This window comes from Python bivittatus, unplaced genomic scaffold (assembly GCF_059951505.1).
Source record: "Python bivittatus isolate LINGU-HERP-01145 unplaced genomic scaffold, Pbiv_v1 ctg000070_np1212, whole genome shotgun sequence".
NCBI classification, from domain to species: domain Eukaryota; kingdom Metazoa; phylum Chordata; class Lepidosauria; order Squamata; family Pythonidae; genus Python; species Python bivittatus.
In genome coordinates, this window is record NW_028277034.1 from 14,771,438 (window position 1) to 14,796,494 (window position 25,057).

General features: G+C 38.2%; 1 protein-coding gene and 1 long non-coding RNA gene across 5 annotated transcripts in view; one reads left to right on the top strand and one right to left on the bottom strand.

Moving 5' to 3' along the window:
* The window catches only part of LOC148216851 (uncharacterized), a 123,388-nt gene extending 113,647 nt beyond the window's left edge, over positions 1-9,741 (bottom strand). For all 4 annotated transcript variants that reach the window (XR_015794496.1, XR_015794493.1, XR_015794495.1 and 1 more), the window contains exon 1: positions 9,034-9,741. This is a non-coding gene — a long non-coding RNA (uncharacterized LOC148216851). The remainder of the gene's footprint in view (positions 1-9,033) is intronic.
* Positions 9,742-9,926: 185 nt separating this feature from the next.
* The window catches only part of SPOCK3 (SPARC (osteonectin), cwcv and kazal like domains proteoglycan 3), a 160,935-nt gene continuing 145,804 nt past the window's right edge, over positions 9,927-25,057 (top strand). Inside the window, exons 1-2 of the mRNA XM_088132536.1 lie at positions 9,927-10,084; positions 10,333-10,533. Of these exons, the coding sequence (XP_087988662.1) occupies positions 10,333-10,533 (201 nt within the window). The 5' untranslated portion in view covers positions 9,927-10,084. The remainder of the gene's footprint in view (positions 10,085-10,332; positions 10,534-25,057) is intronic.

The following is a 25,057-nucleotide window of genomic DNA, read 5'->3' on the forward strand; positions in this document are numbered from 1 at the left end:
AACTATACAGCTCTAGCTCAGGCCAGACAGGAGATGCAGTAGAAATCTTGACCTGCTGTCTGGAAGCTGTGATGGACTCACTGGGAGGGACAAACTGAAGCTGAACTCCTGCAAGCTGGAGAAGCTGTTTGCTCAAAACTCTTCTGGCTTTTTGAATGTTGGTTATAACCCTAGATCGGGTGGTACTTCCCCTGAAAGAGTAGGTGTCTGATTTTGTGGTTCCTCTAGACTTATGGCTACTGCTGGATAAGTAGGTGGAGGCCATGGCTAGAAAAGTCTTTGCCCAACCTGAGCTGGTATGCCAGATATGGCCCTTCCTGGGACAGTGGATTATGGTTGAGGGGGACAGGATGTTTTTTAGTTCCTGTAAATTAGCTTGCCCCTGGAAATTTGAATGGCTTGCATTCTGAATGGAGCATAGTTAAAAAAGAGTTTTTCCACAGAGCTTTTAATACCTAAGATGCTGTTATATAGGGGACATCAGTGCAGCATGTATTATTCTATAATATGAGTAATTTTTATGATTTCATAGAAAATTGCAAACCACTAGGAGTGGAGCTGGCAATATAAAAATATTGCAAACAAATAAATGTTAATGAAAAAATTGAGGGCACTTCAAGATGAGGACTGTACACTAGTTTGGAACAGCTTTAGTGCTGTGCAATCTCATGGTATCAACTAGTTTTGAAAACTCAGTCTTTTTATAGCTTCAATAAACCACAACAAATGTGGTGTTTTCTTTGGGGACAATCCATTTTCCTTTCTGCAAGAACACCTGCTTGCTTGTTTGATTTATTTATTTATTTATGAAATTTCTGTACTATCTCAATCCAGTTGGACTTTAAGTGGTTTACAATATTCATTGGATTTGTAAGGCTTGCCCACTGTCACATGAATCAAGCAATATAAAAAAAATACAATAATAATAGTACAATAATATAAAAATATAATCAACATATAAATGTAATGAAACTAAACCTTACTTAATTCCAAAAAGCCCTCTGACAAAGACGGTCTTTACATGTCTCTAGGAGGCCATAAGAGTGGGGGCCATTCTTGCCTTGGAGAGTAGTTTTTCCATAGGAAGGGATCCTCTACAGAGAATATCTTTAGGCCCCCTCCAATTGCACTTCCTGATGAGAGGGGACCCTATGCAGGCATTCTTTGGCTGTCCAGGTTAGATGGGCAAATTCAATCAGAGATAGGCAGTCTCTTAGATAACTAGGATCCAAGTAATTAACAGCTTTAAAAGGAGCAACCAGCATCTTGAATTGCATTTAGATTCATGCTGGTAACCAGATAATTTCTTGCAGCAATAGTGTAAGATGACAGTACCAAGACTGACCAGTAAATTATGTGGCTGTTGCATTTTGGATCAGATGGAGTTTCTGGATGATCTTCAAAGGCAGTCCCATGAAATCTAGGTGAGATATGACAGGACATGACTGACTGCCCTCAGTACATCCTATTCCAGTGATTGTAACTGATGCAAGACTGAGCACCTTTGAATTGTGAATCCAACAGACCCACCCCCTTACCCCCAGGTTGTGATCCTGGTCTCTCTGGGGCAGCACAACCCCATTCACAGTCAAAGATAGTAACAAGCAGTTTCTAAGTTCACAGATACTTCATCTTGTCTTGCTTGGGTTGAATCTGAGCCTGCTTCTCTCCATTTAGACCCTGACATACTCCAGGCATCAGTCCAGGATATCTATCACATCTCCCATTTGGCCTGGGGTGGAAATGTAGAAATCAGTACAAATTAATACCTCAGCCCAAATCCATGGATGATGTCTCACAGCTGCTTCTAGGAGTTGTTGAACATCATAGAGGAGTGGACTGTAATGGAGCATCTGACAGCCTGCCTTCTCATCCCCCACTCTGACGGGACCTGCCCACTTGGACAGGAGCGTAACCATAATAAAATGGTGCTTCCAATTTCCACACTTCATAATATCAAAGGCTATATCAAAAAATCTATAGTAGGAGGTCAAGGAAGGTTGTGTTCCTTCCTCCAAGACCTGCAACAGGCCATCCATGAAAGCAATCAATATGGTTTCTGTCCCATAACTGGGCCTGAATCCAGATTACATCAGCCTAGATAATTATGGTCTTCCAGATCTTCTGTAACTGTAGCCGTGCAACTTTCTCCATAACCTTCTCCAAGAAGGGCAGTTTGAGATTGGGCAGAAATTGTTCATTTCCTTTGGATTCATGTCAGGCTTCTTGAAGACTGGGAAAATAGCCTCTTTCAAAGACACTGGAAGAGGTTCCCCTTACCCCGAAGAAGCATTGTCTATAATCTGGATACAACTCCTAATATCCTTCCTGGTTACTTTCTCCAGTAATGTGGCATAGAGGTCCAATGCACAAGGGGCAGAGCTAATGTCACAGAGAACTCTGTTCAATTCCTTGAAATCCAAGGATAAAAAAAAGTTTCCAGATAATATAACAAAGTGTGATGTTGTCATCTCAATAGATTCCATTCATCCAGCTTCCACCTTGGAGTGAATCAATACAAGTGATTTTATTTATTTGTCAACTTGTATGCTGCCTCAGTCACATTTTATCTATGAAATCCTTGGCCAGATGATCAATATTTTCAATTTTTTTCCAGCCCATCCTTTCTTGAAAGAGTTTGGAATACTCTAAATAGTGCAGCTGATTGACATACTGCAGATGCAATAAGGGTGCCTCACCATACCATACAATAGGTTTGAACTTTAGCTTGGATCCATGTCCACTCCTACTCACATCTTGTTTTCTGCCAGAAGAGTTCTCTCTACCTGCTTATTTCACACAGTTTCACAGAAAATCAAGAGGTGATTGGGCTTGGCAGACAGGAAATGCTGCTCAGAAGGATTCCTGATTAGTGTCCTGGTTGCAACAGAACTGTCTTTCAGATTTCTGGATAAATTGCCAAGTGCCATTGAGAAACCTTCTGGATCCATCAGATGTCTGAAGTAAGGCATCTTAACTGGGCCTTCTACCCTGTAGAGTTCAGTGGCTCCAGCTAATTCCATTATCCCAGGGAAGTAATTTATCTATTACAAGAGACTGATGGAAATGTCTCCCAGAACTAGATCATACTCATATGCAAAGTAAAGGCCAGTTATATGGATTGGGCCAGTGATGACATGGAAAAAGTCCATAGTTGTCATGGCAGCTATGAACTCATGAGCTGTCTCTAAACTCAGAGAAGGAAGTTTAAAATTGCCCATTCTTAAGAATACATAACCATCCCTGTATAAGACTGAGCACTTCTGGGATGGGTGCTGCCATGCAGCTGGGAGGATGGTAAAATAGCTGCACCCTAAGTTTGTCTCTCTGGCCCAACTTCACAAATATGGTCTCATATCTGTCCACCTGAGGACCAGTGCTCCTTGCAATGGCTACAGTTCCCACAATTGTCACACCTTCTTCTCTGCCCCAGAACTGAAATTGATTCAAGATATGAAATATAACTGGACAGATATCAGTAAGGGGATTCTCCCATCTTTGTCCAGCCATGTCTCAATGACACATGCCAGGTCCATTCTCTCATCCACCCAAATCTTGTATGAGATTAGATTTATTGCACATAGAATATGGTATTCAAACATATTGACCTAAGCCCAGTGTGCCAAGCAATCTGGTTGTCCGGCTTTTGAGTAGTGACTGGGGGGCTGAAAGTAGAGATTATCCCTCAGTCTCTCTTCCCCTGGAATGGCTTCCTCCCTCCCTCCTCAATCTCACAGCATATCTTCCTCTCTCCATCACTACATCTGGAGCCTGAGCTTCAGCCAGGTCTTTCAAAGGAAAATATGGTTTGATGGTGTTGCTGTTCCCCTTCACTGGAACACCTGGATTTGGGGGTGTTTTTGGTTTTTGTTTGCATACAAATAAATATTAAAATCAGATCATAGATGGGGAGGTGGGGTGCGAGCAATTTATTTTTGTTTCTCTTTTGTGATAAGTGGGGATAGGAAGAATGGTTTCTCCAGGAATTGTACAGTGATGCTTTGCTTCTAGTTCTCAACATTGCTAGTTCAGAAGCAGTAAAGATGAGTATGGATCATCTTCAAACACTTTTTGAAAGATTAGGAAGTGGAAATAGTAGCTCTATGGAAGTGTCCTGGGATCTCATTGAATTTAAATCCTTCTAAAGTTTACAGTTGAAAATGGTCCAAACCATGGAGAGAAAAGACTAAAAAAGCCATTAAGATTAACTACAAGTGACTGTCAACTCTATTCAGAAAGAATATAAGAATGAAGCTGAAGAATACAGTAGCCTAAAAATAATTGTCAGCATGGTGATGCAAAAGCAATAAGCTAGAATTCATGCAGATAATATTTTGCAGGAAGAAAAGTAATAAATACAGTATTTGTTAGAAGTATTGAATTATTTATGGGTGTTATTATCAGGAGGACTGCTTTTTAACATGCCTAAGCAGCCCAAATATCTATCAGCTGATTAAATTGAGCTTTAATAGATACCATCACCACCACCACTTTTTCCTATACAATTCATAACACCCTATGAAAAATCAAATTAGCAATCCAGTGAAGAAGTCTGTGGACAAATTTCTATCAATTATGAGTCTGAAATTTCTGCCTTTTCATCTTTTCTTTTGTCTTTTTTTTTTTTTTTTTTGCCACAGATGCCATAATGTTACATTCCATTTCACCCAATACTGGAATAAAGTGTTCTTAACCTGACTTCTCCACCATGGGAAAATAAAAATCTGGTTCAAATTAATCAATTTTGGGTTTGACTTAACCCCTGTTATACAACATGGGATCTCCATTTTCTATTATTGCTTTCATGTCTATGAATATTTCCCTTCTTGAATTTCTAGAAGAAAGCAACACTCTCAAATTCCTATTTGTTATGCTATTCTTAAAGAAACAAATAGGATATTATGTACAAAAAAACCCCATTAATAGATTATAGGATGCCCAGGGTTTAGTCCTTTCTCCAATCCTGTTGAACATCTACATGAAGCTGCTGAGGAAGATCATCCATTGGTTTAGATGAAGAATCATAAATATGCTTATGATATCCATTCACATATCTCCATCATGGGCCAAAGGGGAATATGGTAGAACTCATAAGTTAGTACCTGGAAACAGTCAGGTGAGGAGAAACAAGCATGGACTCAACCCAAGCAAGTCAGAGCAGCTGTTAATTCAGAACCCTACCAATTTCAGTGTAATACCAATTTTGACTCTTGATGGAATTGTACTTCCCTAGAGAGGGTGGTGGTGGGGTGAAGTGGCAGTAAGAGAGAAAGAACAAGGCTGCACTTTCCTGCTCCTGCAGGAAGACTTGGTAGAAGTTGTGGGAAAGAGAGCCCTTGCTAAGCTCTGGATGGTATGCCACTGCTGACTTACCTGGAAAAGGATGCACTGAGGATAGACACGCATGTCTTTGTCATTGTGCAAAGGATTATTGTAATTTGCTCAACACGGAGTTGTCCTCCTCCTCTCTCTCTCCAGTTTTGGATCAGACTGGCAGCATGTCTCCTAGCAACTGAGGAGATGGGTATCCCCCAAAGGGCTCTAGTCCCCCAACATCTATATACCAAGCTGGAACAATGGGACCACTGTCTCTACATCTCCCCACAATGGCCCTGGCTAGCAGTTAGGTCAGCTCCTCAGCCCATATGACAGCACAGCTGCCCATCAAGGCCAGAACTGAGCTGCTTCTCCTCTTTTCTCTCTCCATTTGCTGACTCACACCAGCACAACTGCAGCCATGCCAGACCACTAAAAACAATATGCCACATTCTGTTATTATATTGTAGGTCTGTATAGCATCTAGAGACTCTCAGGATTGGGGTGGACAATAAACTTTATGACTAATAAATAAAACCATATGCATTTATAAGACTATCTACAAAAACAAAATAGTGTAGTGCTATAATTGTATACATATTTATATCAATAAATATTCTAAATTAGTTAACGTAATTCAGAATGAAAGCATGAAAGACCAGGCTGCAAAACTTTGCATATCACTTTTTAAATCCAGTGAACAGGATTCATACATGACATCATACTTTTTAGTATTAAAATGCTTTCTAGATCATTTGGTATTAATTTTTTTTTCTTGCAACTAGATGTTTAGGACTGTGATGTCAATAACAGCTCTTACAATTGTTTTTAGACAGATAGAATATATACTTTAATTATGGTAGAAAATGAGAGACATACTACTACTTTGCTAGCAAAATTACTATCATATTTTATTCATGTTCAGCTTAGTAAAAATAGGAACACAACCAGAAATTTAAAGGAACTTGCAAAACCTGCCAGTTGTGCTAACCAGAGACTATGTCAATGAAAATACTTAATAGCCACACACTAGTGAATCATACCCACATCATCACATTTGTATTATAATATGCAATATGCAAAGTAGTGCCATCATTCCCTTATTCCATTACATTTTTTTAGATAGATAGTTTATTGATTGATTAGTCTTATGACCATATCAAAGAAAATAAAGATAAAATACAAGGTCTATTTCCAGAATAAAATAGGTAAAAGAAAATACAGTAATAAAATACATACAGTATGTGCTAGATTCAAAGAATCAATGTTCAGTTAAATATATCGCCTTTACATAATACCCTGATCTGTTCAATATAATGGATTCTTAGCTGAACTGCCTTGTCTATAAGCTTAACAGTTTTGCTAACAATGTATATGTTAGAGCCCAGGAAGAAATAGGACAATCTGCAATTCAGGTCCCGGTGGGCTCTTCTTTCAAGTAGGGGTTTTAAATATCTAAGCCTAAAAGGGGCATACAGTGGACAATCAAACAAAACATGAGCAATATCTTTGGTGGCTGGGACACTGCATATACACGTCCTCTCACGATATGGCAAGTGATGGAAGTACCCATGTTTGGCCAGTGAGTCCAACAACTCAAATTTTGCTCTAGAATAGGCCCTTCTTAGGAATTGCGTTAAACCCATTGACAGGCATTTTTTGATTTGGAAAGTGTTTTTGTTCTTAGCCAACCAATTTAAAGATCTATTTTTTGTCAATACGATTCCATTACAACCAGCAACAAGGCCAGAAATCCTGTGTGTACCTAATTTTTTGTTCCTGATAAGCAACATTTCTGGATACAATGACCCACTGCCATCTTGAAGGTGCTCTGCTAATTTTCTATTCATTTTATGTTTGCTTATCATGTGTGCTACTGGTATAATCACATATCCTTTCTCTTATTAGTTCATAGAAGTTGAATATAAGGCTGTGTCTAATTTACAAGAACCTAATTTGACAAAACTGAGCCTTTGAAAGTTATGGAAATGATAAAATAATGGTGAGACTGTTTTTTTTTTTAAATCTCCTGTTATTTAGGCTATGATTAATTTTAGTGGAGAATTCTTGAAATTATACAAGTTCCATTTCTTTCTTTGAAACTGATGGAAAAATAGACAATAACCTGTAGTAGGGGACTGTAAACTTTCTGAAGGTGATCAGTTAGCATCTCAAAGATCTTGCAGCAACAACCATGTCCTGATGCATAAAGAAAATATATGTGTTAGAAAGTCCTCATCTGATTCTGTCAAGAAGAAATAAACAATAACCAGGGAGGAAATTTTAGTATTATTACTTCCCTTGACTAGTTAATATTAATCATTGATATAATGAATTACCAGAAGAAATATAGATGATATTGCCTGAATGATGGGAACAGAGGAAGTAACTTAGGGCTGATCCACATAAATTCTTGCCCCAGTGCCAGTACGGGCCACTGACCATTTCTTGAGGGCGGGAATGCACATATCCTCTACTCCCACTTTTTTTTTTTTGGTGCCTTCAAGTCAGTGTTGACTCTTGACAACTGCCTGGACTAGTCCCTGCAGTTTTCATGGCAAGATTTTCAGGAGTTTGCCATTGCCTTCTTCCTAGGGCTGCGAGACAAAGGGTGTATTTATCTAGCTTCATTTCCAGCCATCTTGTACATAGGAAACAACCTGCTTAAGGTTATAGTGTAGAAAAGCCGTTAGAGAAATAAAAGTGTAGGATTTAATATACATTTCTGTATCACTTATGAGGAGCTATATTATCTATTTAATATAAAAACAAGTAAGGATGCCATGAAAATGCTCTAATTCTCATTTAGAGAATTCATTGCTCCAGAAGGAAGAGTTCTCATTGTAGAAAAAATATTTGTTTCAACAAAAGCAATATTGATTCTAAAGCAAGTTTACTAAAATCTTGTCCTACTTAACTCAGTAGGACTTGCTTCCTTTTAATTCAGTGCACACTGGGATTTACAGTAGCTTTGAAGACTTGATTTTATTTCTTTAGGGATTTATTCCACAGTACTCAAGGAACAAAGTCTTCAAAGCATCATATTAATATAGCTAGTTAGTATAAACTCAGTTTAAAATATAGCTAGCTTTGGCTAAGCTAGTATAAATATTATGTATCCATCTCTAATACTCTAGTTCTAATTTAAAATATTATCTGAGTCTCTTCCTGCTGTATGTCTAAGATTTAAGACTTGGACACATATTTTTGAAGTTATTTAGAAAATAGACCATCCTGATTCACAGTAAATGTTTACAGTGGGTCATCTTTCAATGGAAGAAGGTTATCAAGGCATGGTTCATAACTGAGAATGCAGCAGCTGCTGCAATTACTGTACTTCCCAGCTAACTTGCATGGACATGTTATTATGTCCCGTGCTTGTTCTTTAAAAATCAGTAAAGCTCTGATTGAAGACGATTGTAACTGTTTGGCACTCTTTCATCAACAGGTCTCATAGTGGATGCTGTTCGAACAGAAGAAAAAAGTTCTGTAGCAGATGTCACAGGGACATCTTTATACATGACAGCCTTCAGAGATGTTGTGTTCCATAAATGCTGTTATAAGCTGAAAGTTGCCCCATCCTGTTCCTTCTGTAGATTGTCTCTCCAGTCAGGAACCTCTTGGAACTTCCCCTCCCAGGCCTCCTTTTCTGAATTCTGCCATTTCTGGGGACAAACAGCAAAGTACGCAAGCACATACCTTCTCTCTTTTGCTTACCTTCTTTGGACATTGTAGCAGAGAAGATTAGATCATGAAGCCCAGAAGCAGAGCCCCAAGCGCCTGCTTGCTTGTTCACCTCTCTCAGGACAGAGCAGTATAAAGAGTCGTTCTAGAGATAGCAGCCACCTCATCCAGGCACCCGAAGTCTGAGTTTGTACAGCACACAATGACTAAAAATAACCAAGCGTGGTGTGTCATGTGAACACAGCCTAAGGATAAGCCTAAGTTGGCAATGGTCTATTGAAGAACATAGAAAGGGGTGAATACCAAGGTGATAGGCACCTCTTTCAGTGGCTCCCCATATTACATGGCTCAGAGAAAGCCTCTTGTGTTTTCTTCCCACCTGCCCCAACCTTGGTGCCCACAGAATAAGGGAAGTAAGAAAGGGAATGGAGGTAGAGGCCATCTCTGCCTTTTTTGCCATACAGTACACCTTTCCATGTTTTTCTCCAGGAGTGGCAAAGCTGAGAGGATGTGTCAGCCCGATAAAGGGAAGGGGTGGGATGAACCTCCGGCTTTCTGGTTGGGGTTGCCTCCTGCCCTTTTCCAGCCCCTGCTAAAAGAGCAAGAAAAAGGCGGGGAAACAGCTTTTCACGCTCAGGTTACCCCTCCTCAATCCAGAGCTGATATTCTTTCAAAATAAAAGCGGCCGAGCGAATCCCTCTTTTTCGATCACCGCCTGTCTCCTCATTTGCGCTGAGCCTGCCAGCCTGGCAGCCCATCCTCAGGGCCTCTTCCTTGGCCCCTCTGCGGGAGAGCCAGCCCGGGCTTCTGTCTGCCGCTCGCCAGGAGCTGCGCGCGGAGCAGCTAGAGCAGCTGAACGGGCGGGGGAGGGCCTGCGGGGCGGCGGCGGTCGGAGAGCGCGCGCTGGGCGCAAGGAGCTGAGTGGACGGCTCGCGGCAGCAGCGGCGGCGGCGGCGGCGGCGGGTGCAATAGCAGCACCTTCAGGAAGATACACAATTGGCAGCGGCAGCAGCAGCAGCAGCCGCCGCGAGCTGCCTTCCCAGTAGCTGGAGTCGGGAGTCGGGGTAGTGGAATTTTCGGCAAGGTGACGGACCAGCTAGTTTCTTTCTTCTTTTTCTGATTTCTTGAAGATAACTACTCCCCCCTCCAGAAAAAAAACTCTTCTGTTGGAGAAGAAGAGACTCATTGAAAGGGAACGCTTCACTGCCTCCCCCGTTTGCTTCGCTTTCTCTAGACTAGCAGCGCGCCCTCCCCCACCCCGTTTGGCTGGGGAGGCCTCTCGCGGTGCCTATGTTTTGGATAACCACCCCCTTTTGTTTCTCTCTGCCCCAGATGTTCAAGGTAGCAGCCTTCGCGTGCGTGTGGGCAGCCGCTTGGTGCAGTCAAGCTGTGGCGGCGGCGGCGTCGATAGCTGCAGCAGCGACGGGAGCCGGGGGCAGGTCAGACAGCGGGAATTTCCTGGATGATAAGCAATGGCTTACAACTATCTCTCAATACGACAAGGAGGCTGGACAATGGAACAAATTCCGAGACGTAAGTGTGCGCCGAGCTCGCCCGCCTGGTCTCTCTGTTGCGCTCTCGCCCTGAGGCTGCTTACCTGGCTCGTGGGCCGCCGGCGTGATTACCTTTCCGCGGGGAAGTTTTCCCTCTTCGCCTCCCTCTCTCCTTTATGAATCTAGCATGGCTCCCCCCACCCCTTCGACAATTCTGCGTTGCAGACTGAGTTTATTTTAGGACAGAATTAGTCCTCAGGCGCCCTATGCAGCAACCAACTTTTGGCGGTGGGGAGGGAAGTGGGCTTGGAGTATTAGACGGAGGAGGAGGCCAAGAATTGTTCTCGTTCATAGTTGTTTTGCGTCGCCCGGAGTGCAAAAGTGCATCATCCACCCCCCCCACCCCCCCGTGGAGCTTTTTCTCGGCCGACAGATTGCTGTTCCGAGTAGGGCAGGCATCGATCCTATGGCTAATGGAACCTTTAAAAGGAGGTTGAAGGGAGTGAAAAGAGACCATGCTACTTCGGAGGACTTGGATGTCTACGAATGAATAAAACCCTTGATGGATGGTGATGCGTTAAATAGCTCTGGAGAGAAGGGGGAGAGGGAGGAAAGTGGATTTCCCATGTTTTTGCATGCATGCATGCGAGAAACATATAATAAACGCGGTATATACATTTCTGAGGTCCAGGGAATGGAAACTATGCTGCAAAGCTTAACCTGTGCTCTTTGGTGGGGCATCTTTCTGCAAAGTGGGGGGGGGGGAGGCTTGCTTAAGAGAAAAAGAGTATTCAGTATCTCCATGCTACAAGAACATGGGAATGACCACAGAGCAAAAAAGAGGCACTTTGCCATCTGTAAGGGAAAACAACCATATTCAGGAGGGAAGAGGCATCTTTTTTCTTCATTAGCCTAGGAAGGGTGGATAGAAAAACCCTGCAGCCCCTTTTGCTGGAAATGAGTTGAGCTTTCTGAATCTGCCAGTTTGTCATATTCCATCATGGTATACAGTAATAGGGATCTGATGTTTTTCTACTGCAACAGGGCTAGGTGTTTGAATGTAGGTTGTAGTGTTCAGCCTCATGAAAAAAAGTAGGGAAACTTGAAAGAAGCATCATGCATGCATGCATGCAACAGGGTTACAGCTGATGCTAAGCAGTGGCTGTATCTTTTCTTTCCCCCTCCTGTTTTGGCCTGTTTTGAAGGGTCAAACCAAAGAAGCTCAATCATAAAGAGGAGTTCAGTGTGTACATAAAATGCTTCCAATGCATGGCAGGATTGGGATGGGGTACAAAACTCTGGGGATTTGGAAAGCAGTGTAAGCCATTTTCTGTCTGCTTGCTTCATCTTTTTTCAATGAGGTAGATTAAGTAGACTGTATTCTGTACTTTTAAAGTGTTCAGAACAATGCAACTACTGAAAAAAAGAGTATGAAGTGTTTCCATTGTACTTTATGCTAGACTGAAACTGAGATTTTGTTAACAATTTTTGAATCATTGAAATGCTTGCTTGAAGGTTTATATTGAAGACATAATTTGACTCGTGAAGCCTGAGCTATACATGTTTAATTGGAATTAATTATTCATTGAAATTTATGCCCACAGATGTTTGTATTGGATGCAGCCTCAGACTGAATACATCCTAGGAAGAAAATAATATTTAATTTAGTAACACTTTATTCTGATGGAATTGTATGCTCTGTCTTGTTTGGAATATAGTTCTTTGGAAGGAATTGATGTTTTTATTTTATTCTTTTAAAAGTACCTACCCAAAGCCCTGTAAATTGTCTTCATATATTTTTTTAATGTTGTACTTGGAGAAGATGATTTTTACTTGTATTATTTATATTTAGTATGAATAATAATGATGCATTTACAAAAATGATTAATATTTTTTTCATTGAATAGCTTGAAAATGTAGTGATTCCATATCCTAGTGCATGCTGGTGGTAATCCCCGCCCTTGAGACACTAATATTTTCTTGAGAGACTTTTTTCACTTTTCTTGAGCATTCCCTCCATGTTGGTCTCCCCTGGCATTTCAGTTGATGTTTCAGAATCCTCCAGCAAGCACTTTGCTTTCTGCTCCATATCAGGGGCTCAAGATAACATCAATCCAGAGTCCTTGTTTTGCGGAAAGTTCAACTCAGAGGAGTTTGTGTTGGCTTTTGGCAAATCATGGTAGTTACAAAAATGGCAGAAGATATTCTTGGAGAAAAGAAAATGTGAGAAAAGGGATCATGGTGACAAACCCAGGCAATAGCGTGATATCTCAAGTTTGTAATTATGGAAAACGGTGTGCATTTTTTAGTAATAATTTATCCCTAGCCATGTTTGAGTTTATGTTTAGTTGCAGAATGTGAAATATTAATTGGAAAACTGTTCTGCTACAGAGTATGTCCATTACTTATTAATTTATGGGACTGAAAATAGAAAAGCAATCATACAAGAAAGTCTGTCACTTTGATTTTCTGCTTGCTACCTGGAGACACAGTGAATTCATTGGGATGTGCTTCTGAGGAACAAATTAATAGATTGGTGTTTGAATCTATTAGCCATGTTTTCCTTAATCTGTTTTTTAAAAAGATGCCTCAAATAGATTTTGTTACTTAGTCTGTCATGCAAGGAGTACATATTTCCTGTTTGTTTTGCCTGAGTGATAATTGAGGGCATTGATTGTTACCCCAATCCAATGTCACAAAACTTTGTGATGGTTTTGCAATTATTTCTATCTGGGCAAAAGTATTAGCAATGGGATTTTAAGTAAATTCATCAGTCTCTCTAAAAAAATAAAAAAATAACACTATTCTTCATAAATTACAAATGTTAGCGAACACTGATCTTCCAGGGTTTTACAGGTCATTCAAAAAGGATTGTTCCTACTTCTCAAAATGCTAATGCATTGGCAGTAAGCATTCTTATCCATGAAAAGAATTGTTCTTAAGATATTAACAAGTTCCTTCAATAGTTTGTCAGTGCCTGGGCAGCAAACCATAGCTGTACATAATGGGTAAACATAATATGAGAACTCAGCTAACCTGATTTTTTTTTAAAGTATGCTTTTGGGGAGATTTGAAATTATGTGCTTTTCATGCTGTTTCTTCTGAGCTGTATGTATGGAAGACCAAGAGCAATTAGCCAAAGAAAGATTAGTATGTAAATTGTGAGTTAACACTATTCAAAAAATTTAATTCTGGTGTGAATGAGAATGTAATCTGATATCAAACATTGTCTAGTTTATAAACATTGATTTTATGGTGGAGAGTTAGAACAAACTTGATGTTTCACCATAAAAGTACACAATTGTTTTAGGGTTTGTTTGTTTTTTGCAAATACAGGTAGTCCCCAGTTTAAGAATGAGTTCTCTTCCCAAGGTCTGTCCTTAAGTCACATTTGTATGTAAGCCGGAACACTATTATTGTATAATACTGTATAAATAGTATTGTGTAATTAACTCAAACCATTGTGTATTTAACTCATATCATTGTGTATTTAATTCAAATTTTGCTACAATAGGCTCTGTTCTTAACTATGGGTTGTCCGTAAACTGGGTGTTCTTAACCCGGGGACTACCTGTATGTCATGAGGGTTATAGTCCTGCATTCATACAAGTGTTAGGTATTTCTTTTTCTAAATGTGCATGAATCATGTTTCTTGCATGAGGTATGCTAATATCATCCTTATAATAGATAATCTTGGAGATGTCCTCTGATTTTTTAAAATTTTTCAAAAGTCCTTGAGGAAAGTTCTTCCAACTTTTTTTTAAAAAAATCCCTTTACCTGCTTAAATTATTTAATTGGAATTAAAACTATTAATGCTGTGGTCCTATACTTATTTACCTGAGATTAACCCCCACTAATGTCAGTGGGGCATAAATCTGGTTTGGAATGACTAAGATTATATTCTAAAACTACTTTTATAAACTTCTGGGACACAATGAAGTTAATGTGAAGTTAGAATAACTGTCTTGGGAAAGCATTAGGTCAATAAATGGGTAAAACATTTATTCTAATGATATTGACTCATCTTCTGATAAAAGCTCCAATCTATCAATTGTAGAAACAGATTCACCAAGTAATATTATATTATCATATTAACCTATAACAAATGGATTGTTTGATTATGTGCCATCAAGTTGGTGTCAGCTCCTAGTGACTACACCAATTTTCTCCATGATGATCTGCCAATAACCAGGTTTTCTTTGTCTTCCAATGATGGTCCTATTGCCAGTGTAACTGGGCCCATCCAAATTCAACAGGTGTAATTTGTTATTTTCAAACCACATGGATAGAAAATAACAAATTATCCCTGTTGAATTTCTCATTATGATGCAGCTGTTAAAGACACTGACCCCCCCATCAGAAAAAGTTACAGAGTCCTACTGATACTTACTAATATCTGGATGTATTGTAAGCTCATCTTTCAAAAAAAAAAAAGGCTTAGGTAGGAAAAAATTATATAGATCTGAAACAATTAGAAATAATGATGTCAGTGTGACTAACCCAGTCCTTCCACTACCTGATGACCTGCAGATGTGTTCAGCTTCAGTTCCTGGCCCATACTGGTTGCAAACACTGGCAATAGCAATCTAATGTATCTGGGGTGCCTCCAATTTCACTAACTGGAGACTGCACTAACTTAAAAAGGTCATTTTGAAATGATTTAAATTCTGCTTCTCATAGCTGTTAAGAGTTGAAATACTATTTTATTTTTTTCCTATTAAAATCATTTTTCCTGTTGTGTCCTACTTATGCAGTTTAATTTTGCTCTTTTCAAGTGTAGTGATTATTTAGGTTTCTTAAATATCAGTAAATTGTATTACAAGTATGCTTTTTGTAAAATAAAGGGAAAAGCCTGTCTTTGAGAAGTACTTCTAGTGTGAAAAGCAGTATTTAAAGGTGGAGTTCTTGGTGCTCTCTGAGCTTGGTTGTTTGCAGATGTTTCATTACCTGAGTAGGTAACATCATCAGTGCACTTGGGTAATGAAACATCTGCAAGCAAACAACCAACCAAGCTCAGAGAGCACCAAGAACTCTACAGTTCAACCCTAAGCTGCATATATTCTCTTCTATTGGAGTATTTAAAGGCTTAACTCAGGAGTTAACTGACAAGATTGATTTATGTGTCACATAATGACCCTGACTTCTGGCTCATTGACTCAGCTTTCCAAAGGTGATTTAGAACACAATAGAAGGGAATAGAGAGCAGTTCAGTAATAGCTATTCATAACCAGGGAATATATTTAAGGTTTCTTGTAACTTTTCCTGGTTTGTTTATAAGATTGGTGTTGGATTTTGTTGGTGAATAATTAACATCTCCACCAAAACAAGTTCATTCCAAAAAACCTTGTGTAAAACCTGTTTGAATGCTTATTTTCTGGAATTGGTTTAACACTATGACACAAGCCTTGACTTATAGGGAAACAATAGAAAATGTAGGATTTAAAGGATGTATTTTGTAGGGCTGTGAAAAACTATAAAGAGGTGCTGTACTCTGAGAAAAATTGGAGTGAGGCATCTCTTTAAAGCTAAAATGTTATGAGTGGTCCTTTTGCTTCTTCAATAACGGTAGCTATCAGGTTTATTTGCTTTGTGTACCCTATAGCCCCTCAAGCCCCTTGCAAAGATTCCAGCTTCCCCAAGAGCTGAAGAACCTTATGAAAAAGCTGCAACAGACTTCTTTACAACTTTTTCTTAGAATCCTCCATCTTTTACAAAAGCAAATGGGGTTTTTGTTCAAACCTAGAACTTGTACAAGAGTCTTTCATCTTTTACAAATATGGAAATAAGTAATATGAACGTTTTTTTGGTTAATACTTAGCTAGATTAGATTTTAATATTTAATTATGTCAAGGCAAAAGCCTGTTTCCTCCCTGTACATACCATCTCTTAGCATGCCATCATGCTAGTGATAATATGTCAAATTGTTTAGTCATGAATAAGCTACCATTGAGTTTGCATGACATATTAATCCATAAATCATGGTTTATAAATCCCAATAGTTTTTTTTTGGCTTAACATACTGTATATGAATCCACCAACTGACAGTATGACTTAGTATGATGTATACAACTGGTTACCCATACATAGAAAGCATCTAACCCTGTAATCCAGTTAACAGAGGAAAAGTGGGATTATTTTACTCTTTCACTGGCAGTAATTTGTCTGCTTAAAACTGTTATCTCCAACTGCTTTGCTCCCAATCATCATGCATGCTACGCATATGTTAGTGTAGAAAAGCATTTAGTGAAATTTCAGATGGGCAAAATCTCTCATAGGTTGCTTTGATATATATACTTCATCTTCAGCTGCCTATTAGAGTAAAAATCCAATGTAACTTCATATATTGTCTAGTAAATTGGTTCTGAACCCTTTTTTAGTGACCTGCTCAACTAAACCTTTTCTCTTTTCCCCTTGATTTTTTAAACAATAAGCTTATATTCTGATAAAACCTTTCCTATGCTTAAATTGTGCTTGTTGGACAATTTAAGTATAACCCATTAGCAGACAGAAAAAAGTATTTTATTATACAAATCTCACAATTATTACAAGTCCCCCCTATTTTAATAATGTCTTACAATTGCCAGTCTCCATCGTCTTAATCAAATGTTGTTTACGTTTTGATTTATAAATTGAGTGAATCCCTGTTTGTTGTTGCCAAAAAAGTGATAGAGCGTTTGGGACAGAGGGGTCATGTAAACTTGAGACCAAATACGATCACATGTTTTTCAGACTCCACCCCCTAGCACCTTTTACTGAAAAACTGCTTTGGGGGATGCTGTTCCCCTCCGCAGGAAAATGCCAGCAGAGTATGAAGCTTAATATTCTTTGGAAATGTTTATCACTTCTACCCATGACTCTCCATTCCCCCAGACCCAAAATTTATGTTGGCCAAAGAAACCCAAATTTATTTTGTATCATACTTCTATTGCTAGCTGGTCAGCAAGACTGAACAAGTCTTGCGTCATTGTAACAGTGGTTTTTAAAGTATGAAGCACGCTTCTCTAAGGAGTCATTGCCAGAACATGCAAAATCTTGTTGATTTTTATAATTTCCCTTCCAGTAGATTGATCAGGTCAACACCACTGTCATAATATATACTGTGACGTGGTAATAAAGTAATCAGCAGAAATATGCAACTATTATTCCAGTTGTGGCCTCATGTTTACTATACAATAGAATATAATTGCCCTCCAGATCAATGGAAATTCCATTCTTTATGTGGTTTTAGACTTATGGGGATTGAAGTTCAGAAAATCTGGAAGACACCAGCTTGGAAAACATTGAATTAAATGAATGAATGCATTTAACCATGAAAATGTGGGATTTTTTTTTTCTTTTTTCCACATAAGTAAGCTGTTGCTTTTCTTATCTATATGGACAAGTAAAATGATGTTTTTCTGGGCAAGACTGAGTAAGAGGAAAATGTTCTTATTAAACAGGTATGCTGTGTAACTCAGAGTGTTGCTTCTTTTCACTTTGGAATGCACTTCTAGGCTAATTGACAAATTTTCTTGGAAATATCCCGCCATCAGCTATCTTCTCCAATATAGATTCCAAAGGGCTTTCTTCATAATTCCGAATGGCTTCTGATAGAAGAAGGTTCTCTGAGTTTTGAGCAGGGATTTTAAAATGTGCAGCACTCCAGTATCCCTTTTATGGCTCCTAGAGCTCTCTTATAACTGCAAAGCACTCCTTAGAGTCCTTGAATCCACATTTTTGGCTTCACCTTCATTGAGAAGAGCTTTTTGCATTATTTCTAAAAACTGCAGTTGTGGGCAATAGCAATTTGCCTTTTACCTGGCTTTCGGTGTTTATGAAAACAAGCCCCTGAAATCTCAAAACTCTTTGAATCAAAATGACCAGTATGTCAGCGTAGATTCTGCTACATTGTTTGCTATCATTGTAGTAAAATGCCACAATATTTGACTGCTTTATAAATGACAGATCCTTTTTTTTTTTTATTCTAGTCACAGTTCCATTGTACCTTGCAGAACTCTTTAAAGTAACCATTCTTCCTAGTTATTTATCTTTTGAACTAAAATTGTGGCTGCTAACATTCTCAAATTTGTCATTTTCCTGTAATTGCCTACAGGCTGAAGAAATCATGTATATTCCAAAAAGGAACCATAAGATCAAAAATTCTTTTAGTATTATTGATGACTCTTTTGATTCTATGATTGGAAATGATAACATGAACAGAAGCAGTACAAAATCTGCTGTTTTGGTAGTCTTCATAAAAATAATAGAATATCTGGCAAAGTAGGTCTATCTATAAAATCTCTCCTTTTCTTCTCTTTAGAACAAATTGGAGGAGACTGCCTTCTTTCCACCAATGCCTGCCAAACAGATATAGACTTGTGAAGTGATAAAACTCAACTTTTCTTGGCAGAATTTTTTTCAAATGCTTTGTGCTTTTGACATGTAATATGAAATTCCCAGTTTATTCAACAGTAGTGCTGTTTCTGAGTTGATAAATAGAGAAGAAATTCTGTAAAATATAAAATAGGTAGTAATTTGAAAACAACTCCATTCTGTGTATTTATCTAGACATGTTATAGTTTTAATGAATGATTTGGAATCTTGTATAATACTGTATCACTGATTCCCTGTTAATTTAAAACTGATATAATTTGGTATTAAGAGACTTGTGATAATCTGGTGTAATTTATAGATTGGACTACTTAAAAAGCAAAGTAAGAAAACGTGTTACTTAGTGATGTTTTATTTAGTCCTGGATAGTGTTAGCTGAGAGAAGCTGACTAAACTGCTGAATATTTCAAAGGTAGAAAAATATTAATATGCTGGTCTGTAGATTGGCCTTGCAAGCTCAGGTAAAGCAGATCACTCTTTCATCTTGCCTTTACTGCCTTTCTGTAAACCCATAATCTTTCTTAAAGTTGCCACAGGTTATTTAGTGGATATGGCTGTGCATCATTAGTTTGTCTTATGTCTTTATTCTTATTGGAATTGACTTTTGCCATCTGTGCCTATTAAAGAGCAGCCACTATAAATAGCTTTGTGATGTACAAATGGGCAGTAGCAGCAGACTGGGGTTCTTTTTTTTTTTTTTTGGAATGAAACAGGAATGGAACAATGCCAAATGTAACATGGTTTCAATACCTAGATTCCTAAGAATACTTTCTTTTTTGTTTCCTGTTTTAAATTTTAATATCTGAACTGAAAGTATATTATTTTTTCTTTGTTTGCTTGATCAGTAATATTACATTTAGATAGTATGGCAATGGTAGCTATAGAAATGTAGTCAAACAGCTTTGTAGGATGTTGAATTGAGGAAAGCAGATTTATGCAGTAAAGGTACGTGTATCTCATATTGCCATGAAAATAACTCAGGTCGCTAGAATTGTCTTTTAGAATTGAGTGATTTGCATGAAAATGCCCTTTTTCTTTTTTTAAAAAATATTAAGAATTATAAATGAAAAGAATAAAAGCCAATACAAAGTACAAAAAATACAAACAGAGAAATACAAAAGGAGGGGGTGGGGGTAGAAAAGAAATAAGAAAAGAGAAAAAGAGAAAAGAGAAAAGAAGTGATTTCCCTCTTCATTCCAGTGACATTTTTAATAGCTTATCACCATCTCTAAATACAACATAAACTCTCCCCTCCCCATAGCTCATCTCTTAAGTAAAGAAACAAAAACCAAATGCTTTGTCAATTGTTCTTTGTCAACCAAAGTCCAGTAAGGACAACCAGATATAACTATTTTCCGCTTTTAGCTCTGATTGAACAAATCAACCTTGCATTCCTTCCCTGAGTTTTTAAAGATATTCTTTAACTCCCAGAGGTAGTTTGCTAGTCATCTGTGTTTCAAGGCAAAAATCTTTCTAAACTTTAACAAGTTTCTTTTGTATATCCAATAAATAAAGTTTATCCTTTTGCTTGTTACTTGTAATTAAGTTCTTCAAAACCTTAACAGAGCTCAGAGACTTCCTGTGAGCGCCATGGCGAGCTGATGTCCTGCTTGTTATCAGGACGGCTTTTGCGAGGGGAATTGTGGCTGGATGCTGGATCCAGACCAGCGAAATATCTCCGGAGGAAGGAGAGATCATTGAGATTATCCACGTGATTCTGGACAGCTTTTCCTCGTGAGTAGACCACGGAACTGCCATTTTGTGGTCGGTTTATAAGTGGAGTGGCTGGGAGTTGGGAGTTCATCAAGCTCACTCTTGAAAGCAGCCTTTCATGGACATTAAGCTCGACTGGGCCTCATTTCTTAATCACCTTTTTGGATTTTTATTTTATTATTTTATTTTTATTATTATTTTTTTAATTATTTTTTTCTTGTTTACTGGAGAGATTAAAACTCTTCAGACCGGCAAGGTTTTATTCTATTCATTGGGTGAGTTTCCTCCTCCTCAGAGGATTATGGTGTAAATTTGATTTTAAAAGCTTTGAAAATCTATGAATTTTTCAAAATTCATAGATTTTCAAAGCTTTTAAAATCAAATTTTAGATTAACTATGCAGAAAAAGGTTGCTTTGTATATGGATCTTGGAAACTTAACAATGGATTAAGGGGCCAGAAAGATTTGGAATGATAGCTTTGAATTAATTAGAAGATTTTTTCTCATGAGAAAATGGCAATTGCTTTTGATTGTTTTGGCTTTTTCATGATAAGGAGATCTTGAAGGTTGGACACTAGAAGGAGCTAGAGAACAAAGAATATGGAGCAGATTACGAGCATGGAGCAGAAATCTATATTGCAAACTTTTGAATATCTCTCTACCAAGCTTCTTGATAGAATGGATCAATTGCTTGATAAGAAGGACAGAATGTGTTGTAATGAAATTATAGAACAAGAACAAGTTGCAATGGATATTTATGAAATTACTTTGAAGGGGGACTTAAATGAATCTGATGGATGACTTATTTTATAAAGGAAATACACAGATATCAAACCAGGAAACTGACTTGAATAATTTTTTCTTACTGAAAATGGCCTTTTTCACGACTAAATATTCTTGACAGGGTTGTTGTTGTTCAGTTGTTAAGTCGTGTCTGACTCTTCGTGACCCCATGAACCATATCGCGCCAGGCCTTCTTGTCCTTCACTGCCTCCCTGAGTTTGCTCAGTTTCATGCTCATTGCTTCAGTGATGCTATCTAACCATCTCATCCTCTGCCGTCCTCTTCTCCTTTTGCCTTCAATCTTTCCCAGCATCAGGGTGTCTTCCAAAGAGTCCTCTCTTCGCATTAGGTGACCAAAGTATCTGAGCTTGAGCTTCATTATCAATCCTTCCAATGAGCAATCAGGGTTGATTTCCTTTAAGATTGACTGATTTGACCTCCTAGCAGTCCAGGGGACTCTTAAGAGTCTTCTCTAGCACCACAGTTCAAAGGCATCAATTCTTTGGCGCTCAGCCTTCTTTATGGTCCAGCTCTCATAGCCATGCATTACTACTGGAAAAACCATAGCTTTGACTATGCAGATCTTTGTCGGCAAGGTGATGTCTCTGCTTTTTAATATGCTATCTAGGTTTGCCATAGCTTTCCTCCCAAGGAGCAAGCGTCTTTTAATTTCATGGCTGCAGTCTCCATCTGCGGTGATCTTGGAGCCCAAATAAATGAAGTCTGTTACTGCTTCCATTTGTACCCCTTCTATTTGTCAGGAATTGATGGGTTCAGATGCTATGATCTTAGTTTTTTTAATGTTGAGTTTTAAGCCAGCTTTCACACACTCCTCTTTCACCCTCATCAAGAAGCTCTTTAGTTCTTCTTCACTTTCTGCCATTAGGGTGGTATCGTCTGCATATCTGAGGTTGTTGATGTTTCTCCCTGCAATCTTAATTCCGGCTTGTGATTCTTCCAACCTGGCATTTCTCATGATGTACTCTGCATATAGGTTAAATAAGCAGGGTGACAGTATACAGCCTTGTCGTACTCCTTTCCCTATTTTGAACCAATCAGTTGTTCCATGACTGGTTCTAACTGTTGCTTCTTGGTCCGCATACAGATTTCTCAGGAGACAGGAAAGATGGTCGGGTACCCCCATCTCTTTAAGAATTTGCCAGTTTGTTCTGAGCCACACAATCATCAAATGCAAAAAATTCTTGCATTAACCTCAACCTGCATTCAACACAGAACTATGCATGCAACCTATACTCACATTCATCACAGGTTTTATAGTAAGCCCAGATCTTAATCCATGAAATAAAGTAGAATCACTACAAAACAGAGGCTGCCATTTATGATGACTGAGTGAATGGAACCTATCACTCAGATAATGTTAAACCAGGACACCTTTTTTCAACTTGATTCCTGTAGAAGTGTATATAAAATTCAGAGATCTGAGGTTCTGACAGTCTTAGACCAAGTAGAAGACAGAGATTTGGAAGATATGACTAGGAGAAAATGCCAGAGTGAACATCTAGGGCTTTATCCAAGCAATTCAGCTATAGAAATTCCCAGAGGAAATGGATTTTTTTTTTTCAGTCAAGGTTCAAGCCCAGTCATAGTATACAAATAGCATAGGTTCCGGGGGTGGATGACTTTCATCAGTGTCTAGATGTCAGTGTACTCTTCTTGGGCCTAATATATCTCTCTGTGAGAAAACATTTTCAGCTTTGACCTAATATTTGACTAAACTGTAGATCATGTACTGAATTCCTATATTAATAGAAGAAGATATTTTGAATCATGAAATTGGAACAGGTTTCCATCTCCTGATTTATATGGGAGGGAGGGAATGCAGCTTATCTAATATAATGGCCTGTATTAATTAATGTAATTTTACTATTGCACTAATAAGCCTTTAGGATGAACAGTTGCTTAATTGTTGGTGTATTTTGCAAGCTAAAATTAATTATCTTCATTATCCAGTTGCTAACATAATTTGGTTTCCTCATTGATTCTTAAATATGATGTATTTTGAAAATTAAAGAAACACACTAGGATCTTTCAGTTTGCTAACTGAAGGTGCCAGCAATGCTACTTCCCCATAAGACACAATAAATAATGATAAAAGCAGAATTACAGTTCTGCCACTTAGAAGAGGTTGTATCATACATCTTAGCTAAGGAAGCTATGTTGTATGATAAATCAGATCTGTGGAACATTCTAATTGTATTTGATTCAAAGAATATGAAGACAAACATTGCACTGTTTAATCTGTTATATATTTGACTGGTAGGTATGTGAGGCATGTGTTTGTGGGAGATGTATAGTACATGTGTGCTCAAGACTCTCCTTAATAGTTCTCAAATTGTGCTTTAATTATGATGAAAAATAACTGTAATTAATATACCTCTGAATTATAGTTTATTTTCTACCTTGAACTCAGTTTTTTTTTTTAAAAAAACTACCTGTTTGAGAGGCATACCCAGCTAAATATGTGGGCCACATCATTTTCTTTTGCCCTCACCCTTGCTGTATACAAGCATCTTGGAATATATTTACCTGTTGAATATGCATGCTCTGTAACTAGTTCAATGACTATGGCTTTATGTGACTTTACTGAAGGTATGTTTTAAAGATGTATTGTACAATCTTTGAATAAAACAGCTTCATATAGTATGTTTAAAAGTATTTTTTACTTAGGGGACCTATGTCATAGGTGGCAGAAATGTTTAAACCTTCTTTGATATTGCTTAGTATTATTCTTTTTGTTTCAACCTCTAATTGATTTGTTGTCTTCCTTTTCTGTACTTCCTCTTATGTCTCATGTACCACAAAACTCACAATAACTATACCCTTGCTGTGCTGACAAAAAGGAACATAAGACATGGACTTTGTGACCAGAGCAGCTGTCACAACAACTTTAGAGCAAAAACAGTTAAGGGGTAGGGCAAAGTTGGAGGGTTCAAGGAAAAGTTGTAGCATATCTTTCACCTGTCAGTAAGTATTCTGCATTAGCTTTGACATACAGTAGCTAATCACAATACACAAAATAACAAGGTCTAAAACCCATGAAGAAACTTACCATATGATTTTCTTTTTATATCATGTTTGCTTAAAATCTCATAGTTGTCGATAAAGCTGAAACCTCATTCTGCCATTGCTACTAATGAAATGCTCTGTTACTTTAGGAAGATTAATTGAAACAACAGCATTCTTGACAGTCTAGCTTAGGTCTTTATATAAAACAAAGGAAACATCCAATAAATTGTCAGGCTTCAGGAACAGAATTACAATGGTAGCTTGAGTGTATTCTTCAAGAAGAGTGCAGCTACTGGGCTTTTTTGTGGAAATGTGAAACAATGCAGCTTTGCACGCTTACTGCTAGTTATATGCACAGATCCTTCTATGGATTGCAGTGGAAATCATAAGTGAATGATAAGGTACAAGACAACCTTACTTAAAACATTTTCCTCTAATTGAAGTAGTGGTTCAGGGAATCTGACAATGTTCATATATTGCACTTATAATATAGTTTGATTGATTTTGATTTAGCATGTTAAGCAAATCCAGCCATTGGGATACATTAAACATGCTTTATGACTTAGTACATTTGATGAAACTAGCCAATTGTGGATTATTCAAAAAACCATGGAGAAACAAATAGTGTAGTATGATATGTGAATCCAGCCAGTATTTGGTCTTGAATTTCA